At 36.1% G+C, this 21,704-nt stretch overlaps 2 protein-coding genes across 5 annotated transcripts in view; one reads left to right on the top strand and one right to left on the bottom strand.

The window, feature by feature from the left end:
• MCPH1 (microcephalin 1) overlaps positions 1-21,704 on the top strand; it is a 135,258-nt gene that overhangs the window by 36,511 nt on the left and 77,043 nt on the right. The window contains exons 11-12 of the mRNA XM_069851514.1: positions 2,594-2,756; positions 9,512-9,589. Of these exons, the coding sequence (XP_069707615.1) occupies positions 2,594-2,756; positions 9,512-9,589 (241 nt within the window). The remainder of the gene's footprint in view (positions 1-2,593; positions 2,757-9,511; positions 9,590-21,704) is intronic.
• ANGPT2 (angiopoietin 2) overlaps positions 12,205-21,704 on the bottom strand; it is a 47,615-nt gene continuing 38,115 nt past the window's right edge. For all 4 annotated transcript variants that reach the window (XM_069851496.1, XM_069851497.1, XM_069851498.1 and 1 more), the window contains 4 exons: positions 19,951-20,052; positions 19,275-19,441; positions 14,729-14,859; positions 12,205-13,352 (listed from right to left, as the gene is read on the bottom strand). In XM_069851496.1, coding sequence (XP_069707597.1) covers positions 13,192-13,352; positions 14,729-14,859; positions 19,275-19,441; positions 19,951-20,052 — 561 coding nt within the window. In that variant the 3' untranslated portion in view covers positions 12,205-13,191. The remainder of the gene's footprint in view (positions 13,353-14,728; positions 14,860-19,274; positions 19,442-19,950; positions 20,053-21,704) is intronic.

The following is a 21,704-nucleotide window of genomic DNA, read 5'->3' as shown; positions in this document are numbered from 1 at the left end:
ATTATGCTTTTGGTTGTCTATAGTTGTAGACATTCATTGACCTGTAAATGGGTGAAGGGAAAGGGACTACTTCTGATAGAAAAAAAAACCAGATAGTGGTCCTCCAAAGTACAACCCAGTGGCCACAAGCCAATTCTGCTACCCAGTAGCTTTTTTACAGCCTCAAAATTAGTTCGTGGGAATTTATATTTAACAATCATTAGTTTAGTGGGTTCATGGCATCAGGTTTTGAGATCATACTAAATGCTGCTCGCTGATTTGCAGCCGGGAGTTACCTTTTTTTCTCAATCACAAATTTAGTGAAATTTTGCTGTATGTTTGCATCCGTCATTTTTGCAGCATGTTGAATTATAAGCTGGTGAGTTTTCACTGTAAATTATAAGATATCTTAAATTCCATTCTTGTACAAGAGGACTTTTTCCTCTCATTGTAAGGGATTTTGTGCAATCAAAGAAGAGAACTAAGAAAAGGTTCAGATAAGCAGGGAAATGCATCCTCTGGGAATGTGGTCTCAGCAGGGCCATACGCTGTGGGTTGCGATGTTGCAAAAACATTCAGTTGCAGGCTACATCAAGTTAAAATTCATAAAATCAAAATGGAGTAATAAATATTCTAGAATCATAAAATCATTAAGGTTATCAAAGACCTCTAAGATCAAGTCCAACTGTCAGCCCAATACCACCATGCCTACTAAACCATGTCCCAAAGTGTCACATCTATGTGCTTTTTGAACACCTCCAGGGATGGTAACTCCACCACTTCCCTGGGCAGCTTGTTCCAATTTTTGACGACTCTTTCTGTAAAGAATTTTTTTCTAATATTCAATCTAAACCTCCTCTAATGCAACTTGAGGCCATTTCATCTCATCCTATCACTTGTTACCTGGGAGAAGAGACCAGCACCCACTTCCCTACAACCTCTTTTCAGGTAGTTGTAGAGAGCGATAAGATCTTCTCTCAGTCTCCTCTTATCCAGACTAAACAATCCCATTTTCCCTAGCTATTCCTGATAAGCCTTGCTCTCCAGACCATTCCCCAGCTTCATTGCCCTCCTCTGGACATGCTCTAGCAGCTCAATGTCCTTCTTGTGGCGAGTGGCCAAAAACTGAACACAGGATTTGAGGTTGCACCTTACCGGTGTCAAGTACAGGGGCATGATCACTTCCCTACTACTGGCCACACCATTTTTGATACAAGCCGGGATGTTGTTGGTCTTCTTGGCCACCTGGACACACTGCTGGCTCATATTCATATTCTAGTTACATTCAGAGCCATAGAGCCAATGCCTGAATTCACACTGGAGTGTGAGTCAGTAGTTAATTTTTAGGTTTTGTTTTGGTTTGGGTTTTTTAATTGTCTCCACATACCACATCAGCTTTTGACTTAAGTGTGAAATTAATGTTCCACACCATTTTTACTATTCATTTATTTGTTTGAACCTTCTTTAAAGAAGATTGCTGCATTGTCTGTGAAGATTTTTTTGCAGTTTTGTTAGGTTCCAGTAATTATTGCTTGTTTTACCAGGGGTATTTAAGGAGTTTTAAGGTAGTTACTTTCTTTGGAGTGAAATGTAATGAGAATGAAGTAACCCCAGAGATTTCTGGAGATGTTCTGGATGCAGTCACACTATATCGGTGATTAACTTAAATATATTATCTGAGAGGATCACTATTGTGATAGATGTGACTGTATTCAAGATTGTGCTTAATTGTTTTATCTTATGTAGCATATCATGAACATTTCCAGCTCTCCAGGGATCCAAGTGCACACTGGAACTGGGCTTTCATTTACAGATATTTAATGATCATTTATAATATTTATTTATAAAAATAATCATTAATAAGAACAGTAAATTGTTCTCATGCAACTGCTTTTCTCTAGTGATAACAAAATCTCACTGTTTTCAGGATATATTTATGATAATATATTTATGTGTTTCAGAGTAGCTATGTAGAGAACTCAAATTAGAATTCTAGTTATAGGTGCCTTTCTAGATTTCATATTTCATTTTATATATTTGTTTATAATTCTTTTTAAGGATAAGTGAATTTTTAACTGAAACTTTGGCTCACATGTATAGGTAGCAAGCCAGAAATTTTGAGCTTCTCTTTAAATTTAGACACAGCATTCTATTCAGATGCTGAAAATCTGGTGCTTGTCATGAAAACCTTTTAAGAGTGCTGTGTCTAAATGTTTACATTTGCTGGTAATACTTTTTTGATAGTACTACAAAAGCAACCAAGAATGAGTCTCTGTTGTACTAGGCATATTGTACACAAACAATATGGTAGATAATCCCTGACTCCAAAGCTTCTATTTAAAAGACAAGATACATGTGGGGGGTAGGAGAGCTTTGATGTGCAAGTAGATATGATTGTGTGAGGGCAGGAAAGGGTCTGTTTGGACTTTGTGGGAAGGCTAATGAATTTAGGAGTAGCAAATCGGTAGAGGCTCAGTGAGAAAATGATAAGAAATGATTAGTGAGGAAAGAAATGAGGTGAATTTGTGTTAATTTGTGTTGTATGTATATGCTTTTATAATTCTGAATCTCCATTCAACATTGTAGGGTGTTTTTTTCTTTTTCTTCTTTTTAGGATGCAAGATACAGTAATTCAAGTGGTGAATAAACTTGGAGACTTTTTGTTCTCAGATGATGTATGTGAAACAACAACTCACGTAGTTGCAGGGAGTCCTCGTCGTACCTTGAATGTTATGCTAGGAATTGCTCGTGGGTGTTGGATTGTTTCTTATGAATGGGTAAGAAATATTTTTTAATTTTACTACAGAATAAATTAAACTTATTTTGTATAGCTGAAATATCAACCATATAACCATGTTTGTGTCCATGCTACGTACAATGGTGCAATGTTCATATTTACAGGCTTACCTAAAGTTAGTTCAATTAGACTTACTAATCAGTATTTCATGTAGCCAAAATGCCTGAAGTTTCATTTTGTGGATAAGAAACTCATGTCACATGCATTATTTTTTGACAGATTAAAGGCTAAACAAACCATTTCCACTCAACATTAGCCAAGTCACATTATTCAGTTCAAATTTTGTATATACTGATCTAATATATTTGTTGTGTTCTGAAATGTGTTGTGTTTAGCTTTGGTAAAAATGAAGGGGAATTATTAGATATTTTGCTGCGTAGTGGAAAAACTGTAAAATAGGAAAGAAATTAAGGAAAGCTATTTGTAGATGAGTAGTTTGGGGATTTTGTAGTTTACAGAAATGGCTCCCAGGTGTTCAGGCCAAATCATCACTGTATGTCCTCAAAATTTTGTTGTAGACTACCACATAAAGTTACCAGACTGTTACTGTAAAGACAAGATAATCATGACTTGATGTAGTGGGTCTGGCTGGTACAAAGTTAATTTTCTTCACTGCAGCCTGCATGGCGCTGTGGTTTATACTGGTGACTAAAACAGTGTTGATAACACATTGATGTTTTAGCTGTTTCTGAACAGTGCTTAAACAGCTTTAAGGTGTTCTGTTTCTCATGTTGCCCTCCCAGCAAGTAGGCCAGGGAGTACACAAGAAGTTGTGAAGGACAGCTGACCCCAACTGATCAAAAAGATTTTTCCACACCACATGACATCAAATTCAGATATAAAACTGTGTAGGAGTTTTTCTAAAGCGGCCATTGCTCGTATGCTAGCTGGGCATTGATCTTCTGGTGGGAATCATTACTTCTATATAATTTGCATTTGGGTTTTTTAACTTTTTTTCCCTTTATCTATCTTATCTTAACCCACAAGGTGGGTTTTTCTTGCTTTTTCCCATTCAGTGGCAAGCAGTGGCCAAGTGGGGAGCTTACTTGTCAGCCTAGGGTTAAACCACCTCAGTTGCTCACTATGATAATAGACATTAACCACTCAATCTGACCTTGCAGATGGCATTTTTTCAGCTTTCCTCATGTTTCCAGAGTTATAAAACATAGCTGTTGGAATATATGTGGAAATTGTTTTTCATCTTGTACAGAAAAGGATTGTAGAATTGCTTTAAATTTCTTCCTTTCCTTTTTCATATAAATACTTCAGAATTTAGTTGTTGGGCTGAGAACAAAATAAACTACTGTTGACTCTTTGTTTTTAAAATATCTAGCACTTACCAGTGTGAAGCTTGTCCTACATGATATGCATGTATTTATCTGAAGCAATTGTTGTATGCTTTGGGGTTTGGGGAAGTTCTTGGTGATTAACTTCCCTTGGAATAAAGGACTTGGCACCTTTGGTCACCTTTATGACCCAATAATGTGCTCTCCTGGTTAAAAAAATTGCCAAGAGCATTCTTGGCTGCATTAAGAGGAGCATACTTGAGAGGAGGGTTTGGTTAAGGTACCATACTTAGCTTTTAATGAGATTTTAAACAGTAACAATGTACTTGACATAAGTTACTTTCTCCTAACAGAGGAGTCAGATCTGAAGGCTGTATATTGCCTTGAGAAAAAGAGCTAAATAACTGCTAGGATAACTAAAGATGTAGATAACTACTAAAAAAGTCAAGTAAAATAGTTTCCTATCTTTATATTAGTTTGTTCCTGTAAATAATACTTGATCAAATGCTGAAATTGTCTGTACTCGTTTTATTGAGCTGCTATTTAGACAAAGTTCTGAAGTTACTGGTAGAGCTGTGTAAGAAGGAACTAGAGAAAAACTTCAGAATTCAGTTCTCCAAATCACAAGTTTATTCAGTCCATAGTATCTGCTTATCTGTTAATATTGCTTTTCTTAGTTTTCTTAGGACCACGCTTAAATCTTTCATTGAGGCTGGGTACAACTTTGTCCATAAATGTCTATCCATCAGTCCCCCAGTAATTAAGTCATTTATTTCACTGAAAGAAAATATTGCTTTGAACTTTTTCAAAAACAGTTTCTTAATCTAATGAAAAATATGCATCTTATGACATAAGGGCATTCTTGTCTTATTTCTAACAGGGTCACTGGCATAGTTTTGCCATCTTTTTACCCAAGTTAGTTAATTGAATACTTTAACTAGAAAAAAGAAAGCTGAAGCTTTACTTAAATATCATCACAAATTCTGTAGAAAATCAGTCAGTAGAATTTCATTTAAGCAAAATAATCTTTTCATTTTATTAATGCTTCAATACCGAATCCTTTAAGTGCCTTTCTATACTACCATAAGTACTTTCATTGGTAAAATACTGCCATTTGCATACTTAAAATAATCAATCGGTGTGTTTGGAGAAATCATTAGCACCTTTTAAACAAGATGCTAACTTTGAGCAGTGTCTTTTGGAAATTGTTTCTCAACATATTAAAAAGCTGGAATTTTATTTTCCACTGCCTTTTGACTTGTAGCGTGGGGAAAGAATTTAGGCTGCACTATTTTTTTTTCTTTCTGAGAAGAACTTAAAATTATCTCTTTAAAGGTGGATGTTGGAGAAATTTACATTTAATCTTCTTGACACTCTCTTTATATATATGTCAAGGTGAGTTATTCAAATAGAAATACCGTATGATCATTCAGGCACTAGCTGGATGGGCAAGAAGCCTTAAATAGTGATTAGTCAACAGTGTGTTTTTAGACTCTTGAGAGCGTTGTTTGACATAAATTTTCCTATACAGTGTGAGTAAAAGAACATAGCTGCTATGGATATGCAAACTTCATACCAACGCTAACCTTATAGCTGTATAAACTGCAGGACGCTTGTTGGAGCTCCATGCCATACAGGCTGCCTGCTGCTGGCTTGGATCAAACAGTCCATAAACCAGAAGATTGATCAACATGACTGTGGAGTCCAAAACCAAAGGAAAACATTATTTTAAGACCGAATAAGGCCTGTAGGAAAACAACTTACCTTTCCCACTATCCTCTTCCCTTGCTATTTCCTCCTTTCCTATGTTCTCCATGGCCACTCTACAGCATCCAATACACACAGAATGTCTCAGTGTTATCAGCTGTATTCTTAAATTCTGATATTCCTATATCCAGCATTCATGCTGTTCTTTTGTAGTTGTTTTGTAACTACATATAGTCCTTTAGTAACTACTAGAAAAGTAGTAAAAGAACTATAGTTCTTTTGTAACTACACATTTGACAACTTGTAGATGGGTCTTCCTTCTCAATATAAACACTTCTATAATGTGAAGTGTTTCAGCTTTTCTTAGCCCTTTTCCACATTCTGCATTCTGTTGAATATTACTGGCTTAACAAGAAGTTTAACACGAAGTTTATTTAAGAGTAATATTGCAAATCATAAGTAGTTTTTGTCCAAGATGAACTTCAAACATATATTTAGTGTTGCTATGAAAATATATTGGTTGACAATTTCTCTGCCAAAGTCAGAAGCAATTGTTCAGTGACTTACAATGAAGAGCTCTTGCCTTTGTGTTCATGAAAACTGAATGGTTCAGTGAGTGATGACCTAATTATTTACTGCAGGACCTGTTCATGAACTCTGTATCTAATTTTCTTTTTATCTAGAAAAGTAGATATGATGCCTTTGTAGTCAATTCCAGAGCCATGATGGACAAGCATTAATCCATCTTTTGTTAAGATAAACAGAATTCATTTCTAAACAAAATTCTGTAAATACTACAAGGATTGATAGAGGTTGTTACTGTAGAACTGGCCTGGAAAATGAAACGGGATTACTTAATCATAACTAATCTTTTGGGTTTGTTTTAATCTATTTAGTTTGTTTGCCAGTTGCTCTTGGTACAAACATCATTTTGGTAATATAAGAACATGATGTACACATTATACAGTATGGTACATCTGTTCCTGCTCAAGATTATTTATGAAGAAATTATTCTCATGCAGCATGTCTCTAATAACTGTATTAGAAGTTACAATTTTCTTGGTTCAGTTGAAGTTGACTTATATTGTGATTAGAAGAGAAATGGTTTGGGTTAACAAGTTTCTTCTATTTGCAATAAATATATACAGCTATAAGTATAAAGTTCACAGATTTCAATATTCTTACTGTAAATTATAAAAAATTATTATAAAAAATATACATAGGTGCTACCTTAAAATTTGTAACTTAAAATCCTCATTTTCAGTCTTAATTGTAGATTTTATAGAAGTTTCTCCACATTTCTTGGCTAAAACCAGCAATGCATTGTTAGATTTTGAATATTTTTATAGTATGTTTAGTTTTTTTAGTTAGGTTTAGTATGATACAACAGCTATAGAAATTATTTTTCTGTACAACTGTCGCATTTTCAAATATTTAGTCATGCATTTTCTAGAAGCTAATATACTATTCTTTATTACAAAAATCTAAAGTTCACCAATAAGTTTGAAGATGTGCTGCTTTTCATTATCAACAAAAAAATCAATGTTCATTCCAATAGCCTGCAAAATAATACACCTCTTCTCCCTTCATAAGTGAAACACCTCTTGCCATGTCATGCAAAGCACCAGTTTTTGCGGCAGTTTTATATAAGAGGTTGCTGGTTACCCTGAAAGTCATCAAGCATAAGCTACTTTGGACTAAAGACTGTAGAGCCTGCTATAAAGATCACTTCGTAAATTCGGTTCCTTCTTGTGCCACCAGATTTTGGACAAAAGAGCCCTTTAGAGGAAGTTGTTTTCCTCCTCAGAATTAGGCCATCTTATACGATTTATATTCCTCGTTTATGATCAGTGTGTTCACCTTAGAGTCTTGTTTAGTTAGCGAGGTGTAATATTGTAAAGGATCACATAATCATGCTTTATCTATTATGCCAATTTTTATCTAAGCTTTTATGAGGAGAAGTTTCATCATTTAAATTAAAACTATTAATATATGGATTTGTACAGCATCTTCGTCCAAAAGAATAAAAAATCCCTGGAATATTTCAGTATTTCAGTTCATTCCCATGTTTGAGTCACAATTATTTCACACACTGATGAAATTCAGCTTATTCTAAGGTGAATAATGGCAACAGTTTAATGGTGCATGGCTGTGCTAACAACAAGAAACAGACATCATCTGTTTTAAATGACTAGAGAACTATTTAGGGGAAATGTGACTGCCGGGGTAGAATTATCCTAAACACAGAGATCTACTTACTGATAAATTCTATTTATCCCATTTTGGGGGTACGTGTATGCTTCTTGTTCACTTAATGCTGCCTGTTGGTGGAGGAGGAACAGGGTATTGGGGACTTGCTGTGGTTTTTAAGGTTGCGTGTATGAATCGTGCTCTCTCTCTCACTAGTGGGTAACAATAAGGTTTTTGACTCCTGTTTAAGGCTTGCCGAATGGTAACTACAGAAAGAATGTCTTAAAATTGTTGATTTGTGTGACAGTGGACAAACTTGGCAAAGAACTTGCCTATCTTTTACCTATATGAGAACCTTTATGGCTCAGTTTACACTGATGAAGCCAATGAGGAAAATAAACTCCTCTTCTATCGGAGTGTGCTTCAGATTTTAGACTCTGTAGAAATTAGTAGGAAAATGCCCTCTGTACAACTCAAGGGCAGAGCCATGGTAGGAACTCCAGTCTTTCACACGAAGAAGATGCTTTTACCATGAGTCTTCATGAAGCTTTTGATATTACAGACTACCAGCTGCAACTAATAATGATAAATTGTTTTGAAGAATGGTTTAGAAAGTAAACCCTGGAAAAAATGCTGGATAAGATAGTTTTGGGAAAATTTTACCCTCAAAAAATGTAAAAAATAGAATATTTCAGAAACTGAAAATATAACCATTTCAAGTAGGTTTTTTCCTGTTAACTGTTTTGTGATAGCCTGATGGGAACAGAAGTCTGAAAGTTGTCCAAAGTGTCACAATTGCAAATCTCCAAGGACCATATGGTTTGACCTCAGTTGGAAAAAAATGATCATGTATTTTCCAGGCAGTCAGTATTCTGCACTGTTACCAACCTTTTTTTTGTGCTCTAGAGTGTGCAGTTGTCAAAAGAAGATTAAGAGAATTAAATGCAGCTTTTCTTCTTTTACAGGCTGATTCATACATCGTATGGATTATATGCAATAGTTTCATAATCCCAGTTAGTTGTAGGGGTTGATTCTGGTCCAGTATTGTTCAACACCTTCATTTATGATGTGAATGATGGGGAAGAATGCACACTCAGCAAGTCTGCAGATGTTGCAGAACTGAGCGGTGTTTGATATAATCCACACGGTTGTTGCCATTCACAGGGACCTTGAAAGGCTGGAGAAATAGGCCAACAGGAACCTCATGAAGTTCAATGATGAACTGAATCAAGGGAACAGAACTGATACAGTACGACTTCTCTTTTCAAATCTGTATTCTACTTTTATGTTTCTTGATGCAGAAAGTTGCCTTTTCTAATATCCTCATAAGGTATTGAAATTTAATGCATTTATGCATGGAAATGTGACTTCGGTATTTTAATGGTTTGTACACAAGTTTCTGATTGCTTGATCTTTCAGAGAAACATTTAATTTCACTAAACAAAATATCAAACCAACTATTGTAACTGTGCTGTTATTTCTAATTGCGCATTCAAAGAGTTTGCTGTTCTAGAAATGGTATGCGTTCTGCTCATCACTTAATTTATTTTAGGTTCTGTGGTCTTTGGAAATGGGTCATTGGATCTCAGAGGAACCATATGAGCTTTCATCCAGCTTCCCTGCAGCTCCTGTAAGTTTAATGGCCCTTTAAGCTTCTGAACTTTCTTTTGATTATCTGGGAAATGATTGGCCTTCTAAAGAGGTTTTCTGATAAAGGCCGACAAAAAAAAATTTTAAAAAGTCACTAATTAACATCTGAACAAGCTAGCTTCTTATTTAAGTATAAATATCCTTTACTTCATTTGTGGCATATTTTATTTCTGCCTCTGCTTGTATATAAAATGGAGAGTCACATTCTTTCCCCACTCCCTCCTGCCTTTTTTCTTTTTGTATGAAAAAAATGGCACCGTTCTTCAGATTAAGCTGATTTGACTATTCTGTTTCTTCTCGGGCTACCTTATTTAATAATCAAGTTATGTTATCAGTGACAACTTACACAGCATTCTTTAGAAGTGACTCCTGCTGATGTTGTATTTTAGATTCTGTTTATGGGTTTTATTCCTAAAGCAGAAGTAAAGAGGGCTTGAGCAGGGTTATGGTTGTGCTGAGAGCCTGCATCACTTCTGTTTACACTGTGGTGTGTTTGCAGAGGAACAAAGTCAGAGTCCAAGATGATACTTCCATCACCTTACCAATCATTACCTTCTGCAGTCCTTCCAGTTTCTTAATGTAATAGATGTCTTATTTTTAAAAATATGATGATTCTTTGAGCATGAATGGAGCTTACATTTATTTTCCTTTTATTGCCTTTCTCCCTCCTAAGAGGTATTTAGAGAAAATGTAAGGACATTCAAGTTTTATATACGATTTATTTGATTACAGAAAGGAGTTAAAAGAATAAGTTATCTTGCTGTTGTGTTTAAATCGGTTGTACCAAGTCCAAAGCAGTGGTTGCAGCCTTCTTTTTCCTATTTTGTTGTGTTCCTTCCAAAATGTCCTTCTCTCACTTCACACTGGTGTTTGCAGTTTAAGCCATGCAATCTCATTTCAATAAAATGCCATTTTACAACACATTTACTCTAAAATTTTACATTCATGTTGATAAATTACTCTGTTTTCCAAAACATGAAAAAGTCTTGTTAAGCAATTGATCTGTTCAACGTCTATGACAATATCTTCAATCACTTACCCAGAATGGTCATCAAAAAGCTTTTTGCTTTATACTTTTCCCAGCAAATCAAAAATAGCCATACAGTATTTAATTATTCTTGTCATATAGTGTTTTCTTACTAAAATAATAAAGGTTAACGTCAACCAGAAGTTAGCACTATTTCCCTTTGCAAGGTTGAGCATGCATACTGTGCCAGATTCCATCATGGTCTTTAAGAAGCTATTTTGTTTTTTAGATTATTGGGATGGATATGCTTACTGTCTCAAATACTATTTTCTTTAGTTATCTGATGTAGTGCAGTGAAGTGGGAAATACAGTAATCAAAACCCAGCATTTCTATTAAATTTCATAGAATCATAAAATATTTTAGATTAGATAGGACCTCTGAAAGTGGTATTGCTCAATGCCCTCCTCCAAGGGACTTGTCCAGTCCACTCTCACGATAATAAATAAATAAATTAAAATGAAAATCCAACTGTCTAAGTGGAATTTCCCCAGTTCCAACATGTCTTTTCTGCCTCTTGTCCCATTGTGGTGCACCTCCAAGAAAGGTCTGTCTTCTCTGTGTCCTTGGTAAGATAGTTGTAGACAGCAGGAAGGTCTCCCCTTCGCCTTCTCTTCTCCAGGCTGAAAAAGGCCAGAGCTTTCATCCTCTCTTGGTATGTTGTGTGGTGCTTCATATGTCCAGCTCCTTTGCTGGATCGGTGGCCTTCTGCTAGACTTCCCCTCTGCAAGACTTGCTTTTTAAACATTTCTTAGGAATTCATGAAAGCAATTTTGTGCAGTTTTGGGGTGGTTTTTTTTAGTTTGGACAAGGTTGCTAGAAGAAACACTAAAATACTTAAGCAGTAACCTTAAAGATTATTTTAAGCAACTCTTCAGATGGTGACTACTAATTTGCATTCACTAGGTTTATTTAAAATCAGATCATGGAGTAATATTAGAAGTACTTTTTATTTCTGCTACCCTTAGTAATGCTGGCACATTTTCAGTGAAGAAAGGTGATGGTGGGAGTGGTGGGGTACTCTGATGGCAGCTTTTAATGGCTGTCGGTACGAAATGAAAAGTTTTCTTCCATCTTTCTCAAAATCACTTAATGTTTTTAAGATACAATAGCTTTTGTTATGTAAGCCTCCAGCAATGGTGTATCTGGGTTTTTTGTTTTGATGCAACATATGTTTTTGTCTTGTACCTAATTCAGTCATCTGCTGAAACTAAAAATTTACAAAATTATTACTTTAAGGCAAAGCCTAAGCAAACAAAACCTAAAGTTAATTCAGGGAAAAATCTGCACAGAATTATTTTGTGATTTATGAAGAAATATCTTCTCAATCTGAACGGCAGTGTACAGTACACAATTTTGAAATATACAGTAATAATATAAAAATTAAAAAAGGAAAGATCACCCAGTAGAGTAATTTATTCACATCATCTCATACACTGAGGGCCTACCTACAGAGAATTTCTAGGGAGAAGTCCTAACCTTGCTGAAAAAAAACCCAACAATATGACCTTAGATAACTTTCAGGGGTTTGGGTTTTTTTTTCCTATTTTGAAATGTAGTAATCTGTATCTTAACGCATGAGCATAAATTTAATTGTATCGAAGAACATGCATATGTTTTTCAGTTAGGTTATTTTTACAAAACATACAGATGTAGTACAGCACCAGGTGATAACTTATTGTCACAGACAACTGGACATCTGGTGTTAATGCCGTTGTCTCAGTTCATAAAATACTGATCAGTTATTTTACAGGGAAATGACAAGGAAAGGAAAAAAAGTGCAACCTTCATAAAAATATAAAGAAACACATACTATATTGTAATTTGCAGGGATTTTTTCTAACTTATAGATAGTAACTGTACTAAGTACAAACTGAAAGAAATGGTGATCTTTGTACATGGTATTTCCCAAGTATAAATGCAATGTATTTAAATGCTATTTGTCCTCTGTTAAATAAAGTAATACAGGCTATTGGAAAAAATCCCTGAAGAAGTGTAAGAAGTAGCTTAGGAGACTAGGAGGGGAAAGAATGTATTCTTTAACTACAGTATTGAGCTAATTACAGGACAGGAGTTTTTTTATATACATAAAAGACAAACATGACACAGATAAATAATTCTAGATCTAGTTAAGTGTTTTATATTAGAGTAATGTTTAAAGTTCAGTGATGAGGCAAAAGGCATATTTCTAAAACTATTTTACGTATTTTTCACAGTTCCAGTTATTTACTAACACACATGTAACGTAAATGATCAGTAAAACGGAGTCCTTAAGTGGTCTGACAGTTTCTTGGATGTTCTTTTTGTTCAGTCTTTGGCCAAATCACTGTTATATCATGTTGATATTTCAATCTTTGCGTCTGGTTGAATAATATTTAGTTGTTTAGCTGATCAAGGCTATTGCAATTCAGGAGTTGTACTGAAGTGATCCCTTCAGAACACTAGCACATGTTTTCTGGGCTTGAAGATGAGACAAGTTGCAGATCTGTGTTTATATGCTCAGCAAATGAAGTCTTTGAAGGCTATACAATACATAATTCACATAATGGGAAAGCATTTAGAAATCTGCTGGTCGAATCATCATAGTCGTGGCTTTGAGAGAATATCCAGAGCCTTTCCAGTAGTACCACTTGATACCGTTGAACTTGTTGTTGTTCTGTTTTAATGGATAATACATTCCATTGAGGTTAGAAGGACCACATGCATCAAACCACCATCCTAAACGACAGAAAACAAAGAAAAACATCAGCAGATGTAATTTTCAGAATATGGCTAAGGACACTTTGTTGTCCTGAAATGAGAAAGAAATAAAAACTGTGTTTACATTCTTAGGATCTGAAAGAGTCAGTATAAAATGCTTGCCGCAAAGTCAGAAAATAAATGTATTTATGCATTAACTACGTATTCTTGATGCTCATAATACATTGTAGTTTAAAATTGAGAAAGGAAGGTGTTCTATCAAGCTTAATTTATTAGCAATATCAAACATTGTTGACTGTCTGAGGGCAGAACTCAACTTCAATTATAATGCCATAGAGTCATTTGGGGGTTTATCTGCTCATTCATAAATTCCTGTTCTTCACAGATTTGAACTCCTTTCTTTAGAGGATTAATTCAGTTATCTATTCCAGTTCTCTGTGCAGATCAGTTCAAAAACTCTGTGCTGAAACTTGGTAAGAAGGAACAGGAGAAAATAGCAGCCCAAACTTATTTTCTATCCTTATGGTCCTTGACCTGTTAGTGGATCATAAGGAAAATTTATTTTTATTAGTAGGATAATATTTTTATACTTCCGTTATTGTGGTGATAAATGTATGTGTTCTGTTTTGCAGGCAGTAATACAATTATCCTTTTGGATAAACTGAATCTGTCTTTTGTCTTGCTAGTTGTGCTATAGGGAAACAAACCATTGCTTAAGAGGCAACAGGAAGAGAAGTCAAATTGACAAAGCAGTTGTTTAAATTTCAGAATGTGGAAGTGTAGATTGACAAAATAGAATAGCTTCTATGGTTCAAGATTAAAATGCCACCTAAAACTCCAATAACTAAGTAACAATCATTAGAAAAACATAGATATCTCGTAGATGTGATGTGGTTTTGTCATTTCATAATTATATTGAAACATGGAATTAAATATTTGTACCTTTCCATGGCACGTACAACATGCAGCAGCTTTTGAGAATTTTCTTCTCAGGATAGTTAAGGAAAGGGTTTGTGCCTAAAGGATCAGAAGCCATTTCACTGACTAACTGACCAACTATATCTCTAAAGCAGGGGGTTTTTTGGCCGGGGGGTGGGGGTTGAGTTAGTTGTTTTGGTTTACTGTCTTCTCGTTTATTTCTACAATTACAAACTTTCCTGTACCCCAACCTTAGAGACATTTTTACCTCTAGTTTTAACTTCTCTCTTTCTTTAATTAGCTTTCTCAAATGACAAAATATTTAATTTAGAGTCATCGTACTAGTTTTTCTGTACGTGAATTTTGGGCTTCTTCAACAGTCAAAATGTACAAAGTCAAAATTATGACTATTTATCTCATAGACAGTTTCAATGCCAATAAAAATAGGAAGACCAAGAAACAAAAAACATCCCTACCTCCTGTTAGCATTTGTGAACATTTGCAAATACATTTGTCATTGTCTGCGTCCTTTGTGCTAAAATCATTTCCTGGTTGGCTTATACTACTTATTTTGCCCGCTGTCCCAGTAAGTCCTTTAAGGTAGATCCTGTAGAAGTGAGGAATGGAAAAACAATTATTATGTGGAAGTTAGTGGTAGCTGATGTGCAAAATAATGATGAAATAGTTTGCAATAAATATCCTGTTCAAATAGCTGAGTTCTCTTCTGGCCAATGTACCATTGTGAACTGTTTTCCAGCATGATGTTTTCATATGAGCAGAAATGTTCTAATGAACAGCCTCCACATTCGTAGAGATGACTGTTCATGTTACATTGAAAATGAGAAGAGGTAGAAAATATATTATTATTATTATTATACAATATATTGTTACATAAGAAAATGAGAACAGGTAGACAATAACCCCTGGAGTTTTTCAAATAGATCATGCATTTCTTAATAATGCAAGTACATTGTGTGGAATTATTTTTTAATGAAATGCAAAAGTTCAAATCAAAACTCTTCTGATTCCTCTTTTGCTCTTAGCACAACATGGCAATGTAGCTCTACTGTAATAATGTAGCACTACATTACCTAGAGTACTAATTACCAACTAGTAATTGGTATTTTAGGAGTTTCTCAATATTTCCCTTTCCACTTTCCTAACTACTCTTGCTTTTAACATCCTTTGCAAATTTATTAGTGTTAAATCATCACCGGTATTTGAGTTTGCTTCAATTCCCTGGTAAGACCAATCTTTCAGTGAGGCTGCTGCTGTTTGGATATGCTTATACAGGTGTGGATGGATTCTCTGTGGGGAGAGGCATAGGGCATCAAACTGGGGAAACTATGTTACTGTTACCTTGAATTAGAAGGATTTGAACTCTTGGTGGCCAGTATCTCTCTAATGACTCTATTTCTTTAGCAAATAGTTTATTCTTCTCAGGGCTGTTTTATCTGTTTAAAGAGGAAGTCTAACTCTCTGAGGAGAGCTAACTTCTCCCCAAAGTGGTCTTCAACTTGCACGTAATTCTCTGATTATGATAGAAGTTGTACATAGAATCATGGAATGGTTTGGGTTGGAAGGGACCTTAAACCCATCCAGTTCCAAACCCCCTGCCATGGGCAGGGACACCTCCCACCAGACCAGGCTGTTCAAGGCCCCATCCAAACTGGCTTGAGCACTTCCGAGGATGGGGCATTCACAAATTCACAATCTCTGCCAGTGCCTCACCACCTTGATTGTGAAGATTTTCTTCCTTATGTCTCATATTAATCTACCCCCTCCAATTTAAAGCCATTCCCCCTCATCCTATCACTACATGCCTTGTACATTTTCATTTAGGTTTCGAAAGATCAGCTTGTTATAGTTTTTCTCAAAAATCTCTTTTAAAATGTTAAATATTCTGGTTTTTTCTTAAGGTGAGTTCAAAATTATGAAGCTCCGCCAGGGGAGGCTTAGGCTAGATGTTAGGAAAAAATTCTTTACAGAAAGGGTCATTGGGCACTGGAACAGGCTGCCCAGGGAGGTGGTTGAGTCACCTTCCCTGGAGGTGTTTAAGGCACGGGTGGATGAGGTGCTGAGGGATATGGTTTAGTGTTTGATGGGAACGGTTGGACTCGATGATCCGGTGGGTCTCTTCCAACCTGGTGATTCTGTGATTCTGTGATTCTGTGAAAATTTTGTAAGCCAATTTCTTCCATAAATGGTAATGAAGTTTCCAAGTTTTATGTATAAGCCTAGGCTTCATTTGCAAATGCCATTTGAAGTCTAACTAAGCAGATTATTATTCATTTATTATTATCCATTTTTTTAAACTACAGATTAGTAGAACAGAGAATGAGAGGTAGTGAACGTAAATTGAAATGAGAGGTTCTGACTGGATATCGGGAATTTTTTTCTCACCTTGAGGACAGACAAGCAGTGGAACAGGTCATATAATCACCACCTTTGGAGCTTACCAAGACATAACTGGAAAAAGTCCTGAGCAACCTGGTCTGACCTCACAGTTTTGTGATAGGATATTTGACTCAATGAAGTCCATTCTGACCTCATTTTTTTCTGTGAATCTATGAAATTTCCGTTTTATGAAGCCATCCATAATCTTTCTAGCATTCATCATGTATTAATGTATTAACGTAATGGAAGTTGCTCATAATTGAATACATTATTATTTTTTTCCTTTTTTTTCACAATGTTAAATATATTCTTTAAACCACTGCATTCTATGATGCATTCCATGTCTGGTTGCATTTTAAAATCAAGTTTCTATTTACAGACAACCATCTTAGTTTTCAGTAATTACTTTTTAATATTGTAAATGAACATGGGTAGTGACCCATTTTACAAAGGTTACCTTTATAAGTATTTTAAAGCATTACTTTAAAAAAATCTCTGCTGTAGATTCTGACTGTTTCCAAATGAATAAATATTTGCTTTGGAGTTGAGACAACTGTACTAATACTAAGACATTAAGAACTAACGTCTTGGGGGAGGAAGATGCTGATAGTTTTGGATTGCTTTGTATATAAGACTTAAGTTAAAGTAACAGCATTGGTTCTCTCAGGTGTCAGATTCATTTTATTTACAACGAACAATTGCTAGAAATCCTGGAGAGATTAATCTAAATTTTCTGTCCAGCTGAAGTTCCATTAATCTGTAAGATTCTTATAAAGAAATGATTTGTGGACCATGTAGCAGGAAAAGATCTGTTATACTGTAGCGTCTCTAGTTTCTTCTATAACCAATGGAACAATATCTACTGCGTTTACAGAGAGCCTGGAGAATGAAGTTTGAACTGCCCATGTATTTCAGCCGTGGATTATACTATTTCAAAATGTATAATGCTATGATATTTATTTATCCTGCTCTTGGGGCACAACAACCCTGTGCAGTGCTACAGACTAGGAGAAGTCTGTCTAGAAAGCTGCCTGGAGGAGAGGGACCTGGGGATGTTGGTTGACAGCCGACTGAACATGAGCCAGCAGTGGCCCAGGTGGCCAAGAAGGCCAATGGCATCTTGGCTTGGATCAGAAACGGCGTGACCAGCAGGTCCAGGGAGGTTCTTCTCCCTCTGTACTCGGCACTGGTGAGACCGCTCCTCGAATCCTGTGTTCAGTTCTGGGCCCCTCACCACAAGAAGGATGTTGAGGCTCTGGAGCGAGTCCAGAGAAGAGCAACAAAGCTGGTGAAGGAACGGCTGAGAGAGCTGGGGTTGTTTAGCCTGGAGAAGAGGAGGCTGAGGGGAGACCTCATTGCTCTCTACAGCTACCTGAAAGGAGGTTGTAGAGAGGAGGGTGCTGGGCTCTTCTCCCAAGTGACAGGGGTCAGGACGAGAGGGAATGGCCTCAAGCTCTGCCAGGGGAGATTTAGGCTGGACATTAGGAAAAAATTTTTCACAGCAAGGGTCATTGGGCACTGGCAGAGGCTGCCCAGGGAGGTGGTTGATTCACCTTCCCTGGAGATGTTTAAGGCACAGGTGGATGAGGTGCTGAGGGACATGGTTTAGTGTTTGATAGGAACGGTTGGACTCGATGATCCGGTGGGTCTCTTCCAACCTGGTGATTCTATGATTCTATGATTTATATATAAATTATTTATGTAAATCATATGCTATTTCCTATTTTAAACAAATATGTAAGACAAAATTGTGAAGCTTTATATTTTACAGAATGATGGAAGCATAAGTAATAGGTCCATAAAAATCCGGTGTTTAAATCGACAAGTTGTAGGGGGTGAGACATTTGTTAGAATCATAGAAGCCCATCCATTTCCAACCTCCCTGCCTGCCATGGGCCAGGGACACCTCAAACCAGATAAGACTGCTCAAGGGCCCATCCAAACTGGCCTTGAACGTCTCCAGGGATGGGGCAGCCACAACGTCCCTTGGCAACCTGTTCCAGTGCCTCACCATCTTCATTGTGAAGAATTTCTTCCTAATGTGTAGTCTAAATCTTCCCTCCCCAATTTATAACCATTCCCCCTCATCCTATCGCTACATGCCTTTATAAAACGTTTCTCATTAGCTTCATTTTCACATGTAGGAGTGTTATTCCTCAGAAATCCAAACCAGTGGGTCGTGGAAGGAGAAGGTACATTACCTCAGTGTGTGGTTCATGGTGACGGAAGAGCTGCTGCTACCTACTGGCAGTACTGTCCACCCACCTTCCATAAATGTATTTATTTCCTGGAATCAGGATTTGATAGCAACTACAGGCAAGTTCCTATTGCCCCGAATATTGTGCACTCCCATTCACTGTATTGGCAAGTGGATCCTGTTCTATAACCTCTTTGTATTTGTGCATCTTATGTGTTACAATTACCCAACATGCACTAGTGAAATTCACTCAATTGGGAAAAACAGTATTATTAAAACTGTTCTAAACAGTAGGTGAAAAGTGGAGAAAACACTATTTTCTGAGTGAACTAAAACATCATACTTTCTATTAAATAAGGTCATGCATCTACAGAGTTTAGAACAATTATCAGATTTTTTTTTTCATTCAGATCTATTTTTCTGCTTACCTGTATTTTGATTCTTCGTTTGCTAGAGAGAATTGGTCGTACAATGAATATGCCTCGTTTCCTTCCCAGTCTTTCAGATGTATTTTAAGAACATAACGCTTCTGATTAGTCAGTTGAGAAACAAACTCATTTCCCAGCCAGTACTCCCCAGCAGGATCACCAAATCCCTGTAATTCAAGTTGTATATTTAAATAGCTTTGCTTTGTTTATCTTTTGAGTTCTAAATGACCACTTTATCAGTTTTTAAGTTTAATAGTTTTCAATCTGTCAACTAAGAATTTTACTGTGTCTGAGTGGGTTACAGATCTGTAATACTTCAGAAAGTTAAGTTCAGCAAAGACAACCTCAGGAATCTGAAATAGTGAATCAATATCACTTAGTAGATTTGGAGCAGTTTCTACTGTTGCTACTAGAAACACAAATATAAATAACTTGACAAATGTTGACATATCATGGAAGAGTTGATTAAAGAAAAGTGAGGTTTCTCTTTATAAACAAACACCACACTGCTTAGGCAAAGAACTTATACTACTCTGATATTTCTTAAATGAACACATAAGGACAAAGACAACTTTTAAAACCTGCTTACATTATAAGGATGCTATTAATATAACTTTGATATATCAGATTTCAGATAATGGTAATTAATATTAAGGCTTTAGAAAATATTGTTTACCATCTTGTACTCTTTCCATGTCCGGTGAAAGTCCACGCTGCCATCTTCACGTCTCTGAATAATGGTCCAGCCTCCTCCACCAGTTTCCATGTCGCAGTAGGCCTACCAGAGTGAGCATGTAACAGTGTAAGTGTATGCAGTCTTGGGAAAACAAGAATACAAAGCATGTGCTTTGCAAAATTCTATACAGTGGCATGTTTAAAAGTGTGCAAGTGAAAATTGTGTATCAACATAACAATGCTGGTTATCTTAGCTCTCATACAGGTTAGTTGTGGTTGTCCACAAATAAATGTGATTCCTCAGTATATATCACAATTAACAGAATACAAAGGACACTTTAAAAATCACAGAATCACCAGGTTGGAAGAGACCCACCGGATCATCGAGTCCAACCATTCCTATCAAACACTAAACCATGTCCCTCAGCACCTCATCCACTCGTCCCTTAAACACCTCCAGGGATGGTGACTCAACCACCTCCCTGGGCAGCCTCTGCCCGTGCCCAATGACCCCTTGAAGACATAAATGCCTTTTAAAAACACTCGATTTAGTTCTAATTAGATTAAAATATTCTCAAGCAGTGAATGACTGCGGATGTCTTCCATGAAATGTTCCTGTTGTAGCCAGTGTCTATTTTGTAAGTGAATGGTCAGAAAACTAGCTTTTATAGACACTATTGACTTCTAGGAATAAATGCTGAGGTACAGCAAATTTGTTCCCAAAGGGAGCAGCAATTTAGTAGGAACTGAAACACATAATAAGAAATTGAAGAAGCCCATAAAAATCTCATGTAGATTTTCCTTACCAATAATGACTTAATAAACTTTATGTAAATTCGAGAGTATAATTTTTCCACACTAAAAAATTTCACATCAGAAATCTGTGAGAACTTCCAAAAGATGCCAGTATTCTGGCCTTGGAAAGGGAAACACTTTTCTTTCCTGGGTGGAAAGTGTGGCACAGGACAAGGGAATGTACTGGTTACATCATCTCCTTCTACTGTCATAGTAACCATTTTAAAAGATGAGAAGATTGCTTTTGGAGATTTCAGTGGTTGGTTTCTAACTGCAGTACTTTGTGGTTGCATACTTGCTCCCTTGAAGTAGCTAAAAAGCGAAAATTCTTTTTACCACCTATTAAGCAAACACTATACAGTGAAATGTTTTGCTGTAGGGCTTGACTGGCAATCCAAAACTGTCTTTCAAGCCCTCACATGTGTAGCTTTGCTCATGAAATCATTCCTTTCTTTTCCAGATCATTTCTCTAGAAATCAGTTCTCTGACTAAACAGGATGAAAATACTGTAAAACTAGGAACTTCAGATTTTCACACCTGATTTTCAATTTGGGAAAGGATAAAGTCAATGATGAAAAATCGCAGTAGAGATTACAGAAAGGAAATTAATTAAATAAGTTGATCTTTTTTTATTACTTTTTACTAAAAATACTTAAGTGAATGATGCGTATTCATAACATTTTAAGGGTGGAGTTGGGCTATTCAGTAAAATGAAGATTAAGGAAAGGATTGCTTAGTTTAAAATAAGCAATAAATTGCTGCGTCAATCTACAGAGGGAAAAATTTCTTCATGACGTACATGAAAGATGAGGGGAGAGGAAGGATTTGGGTATAAGTTCTTATTAAAAAAGATCTTCTTTCTTCAGTAAAATGATATGCATAGGAGGCTTTCTCTAACACTCCTTACTAAAACAGAACTCTTCTGACCTTTCCATCTAACCTAGGTTTTATATTCAAAAG

The sequence above is a fragment of the Phaenicophaeus curvirostris genome, chromosome 2 (genome assembly GCF_032191515.1).
Source record: "Phaenicophaeus curvirostris isolate KB17595 chromosome 2, BPBGC_Pcur_1.0, whole genome shotgun sequence".
Classification (NCBI taxonomy): domain Eukaryota; kingdom Metazoa; phylum Chordata; class Aves; order Cuculiformes; family Cuculidae; genus Phaenicophaeus; species Phaenicophaeus curvirostris.
Note: the sequence above shows the minus strand (reverse complement) of the source record. Positions and strands in the feature narration are given on the sequence as shown.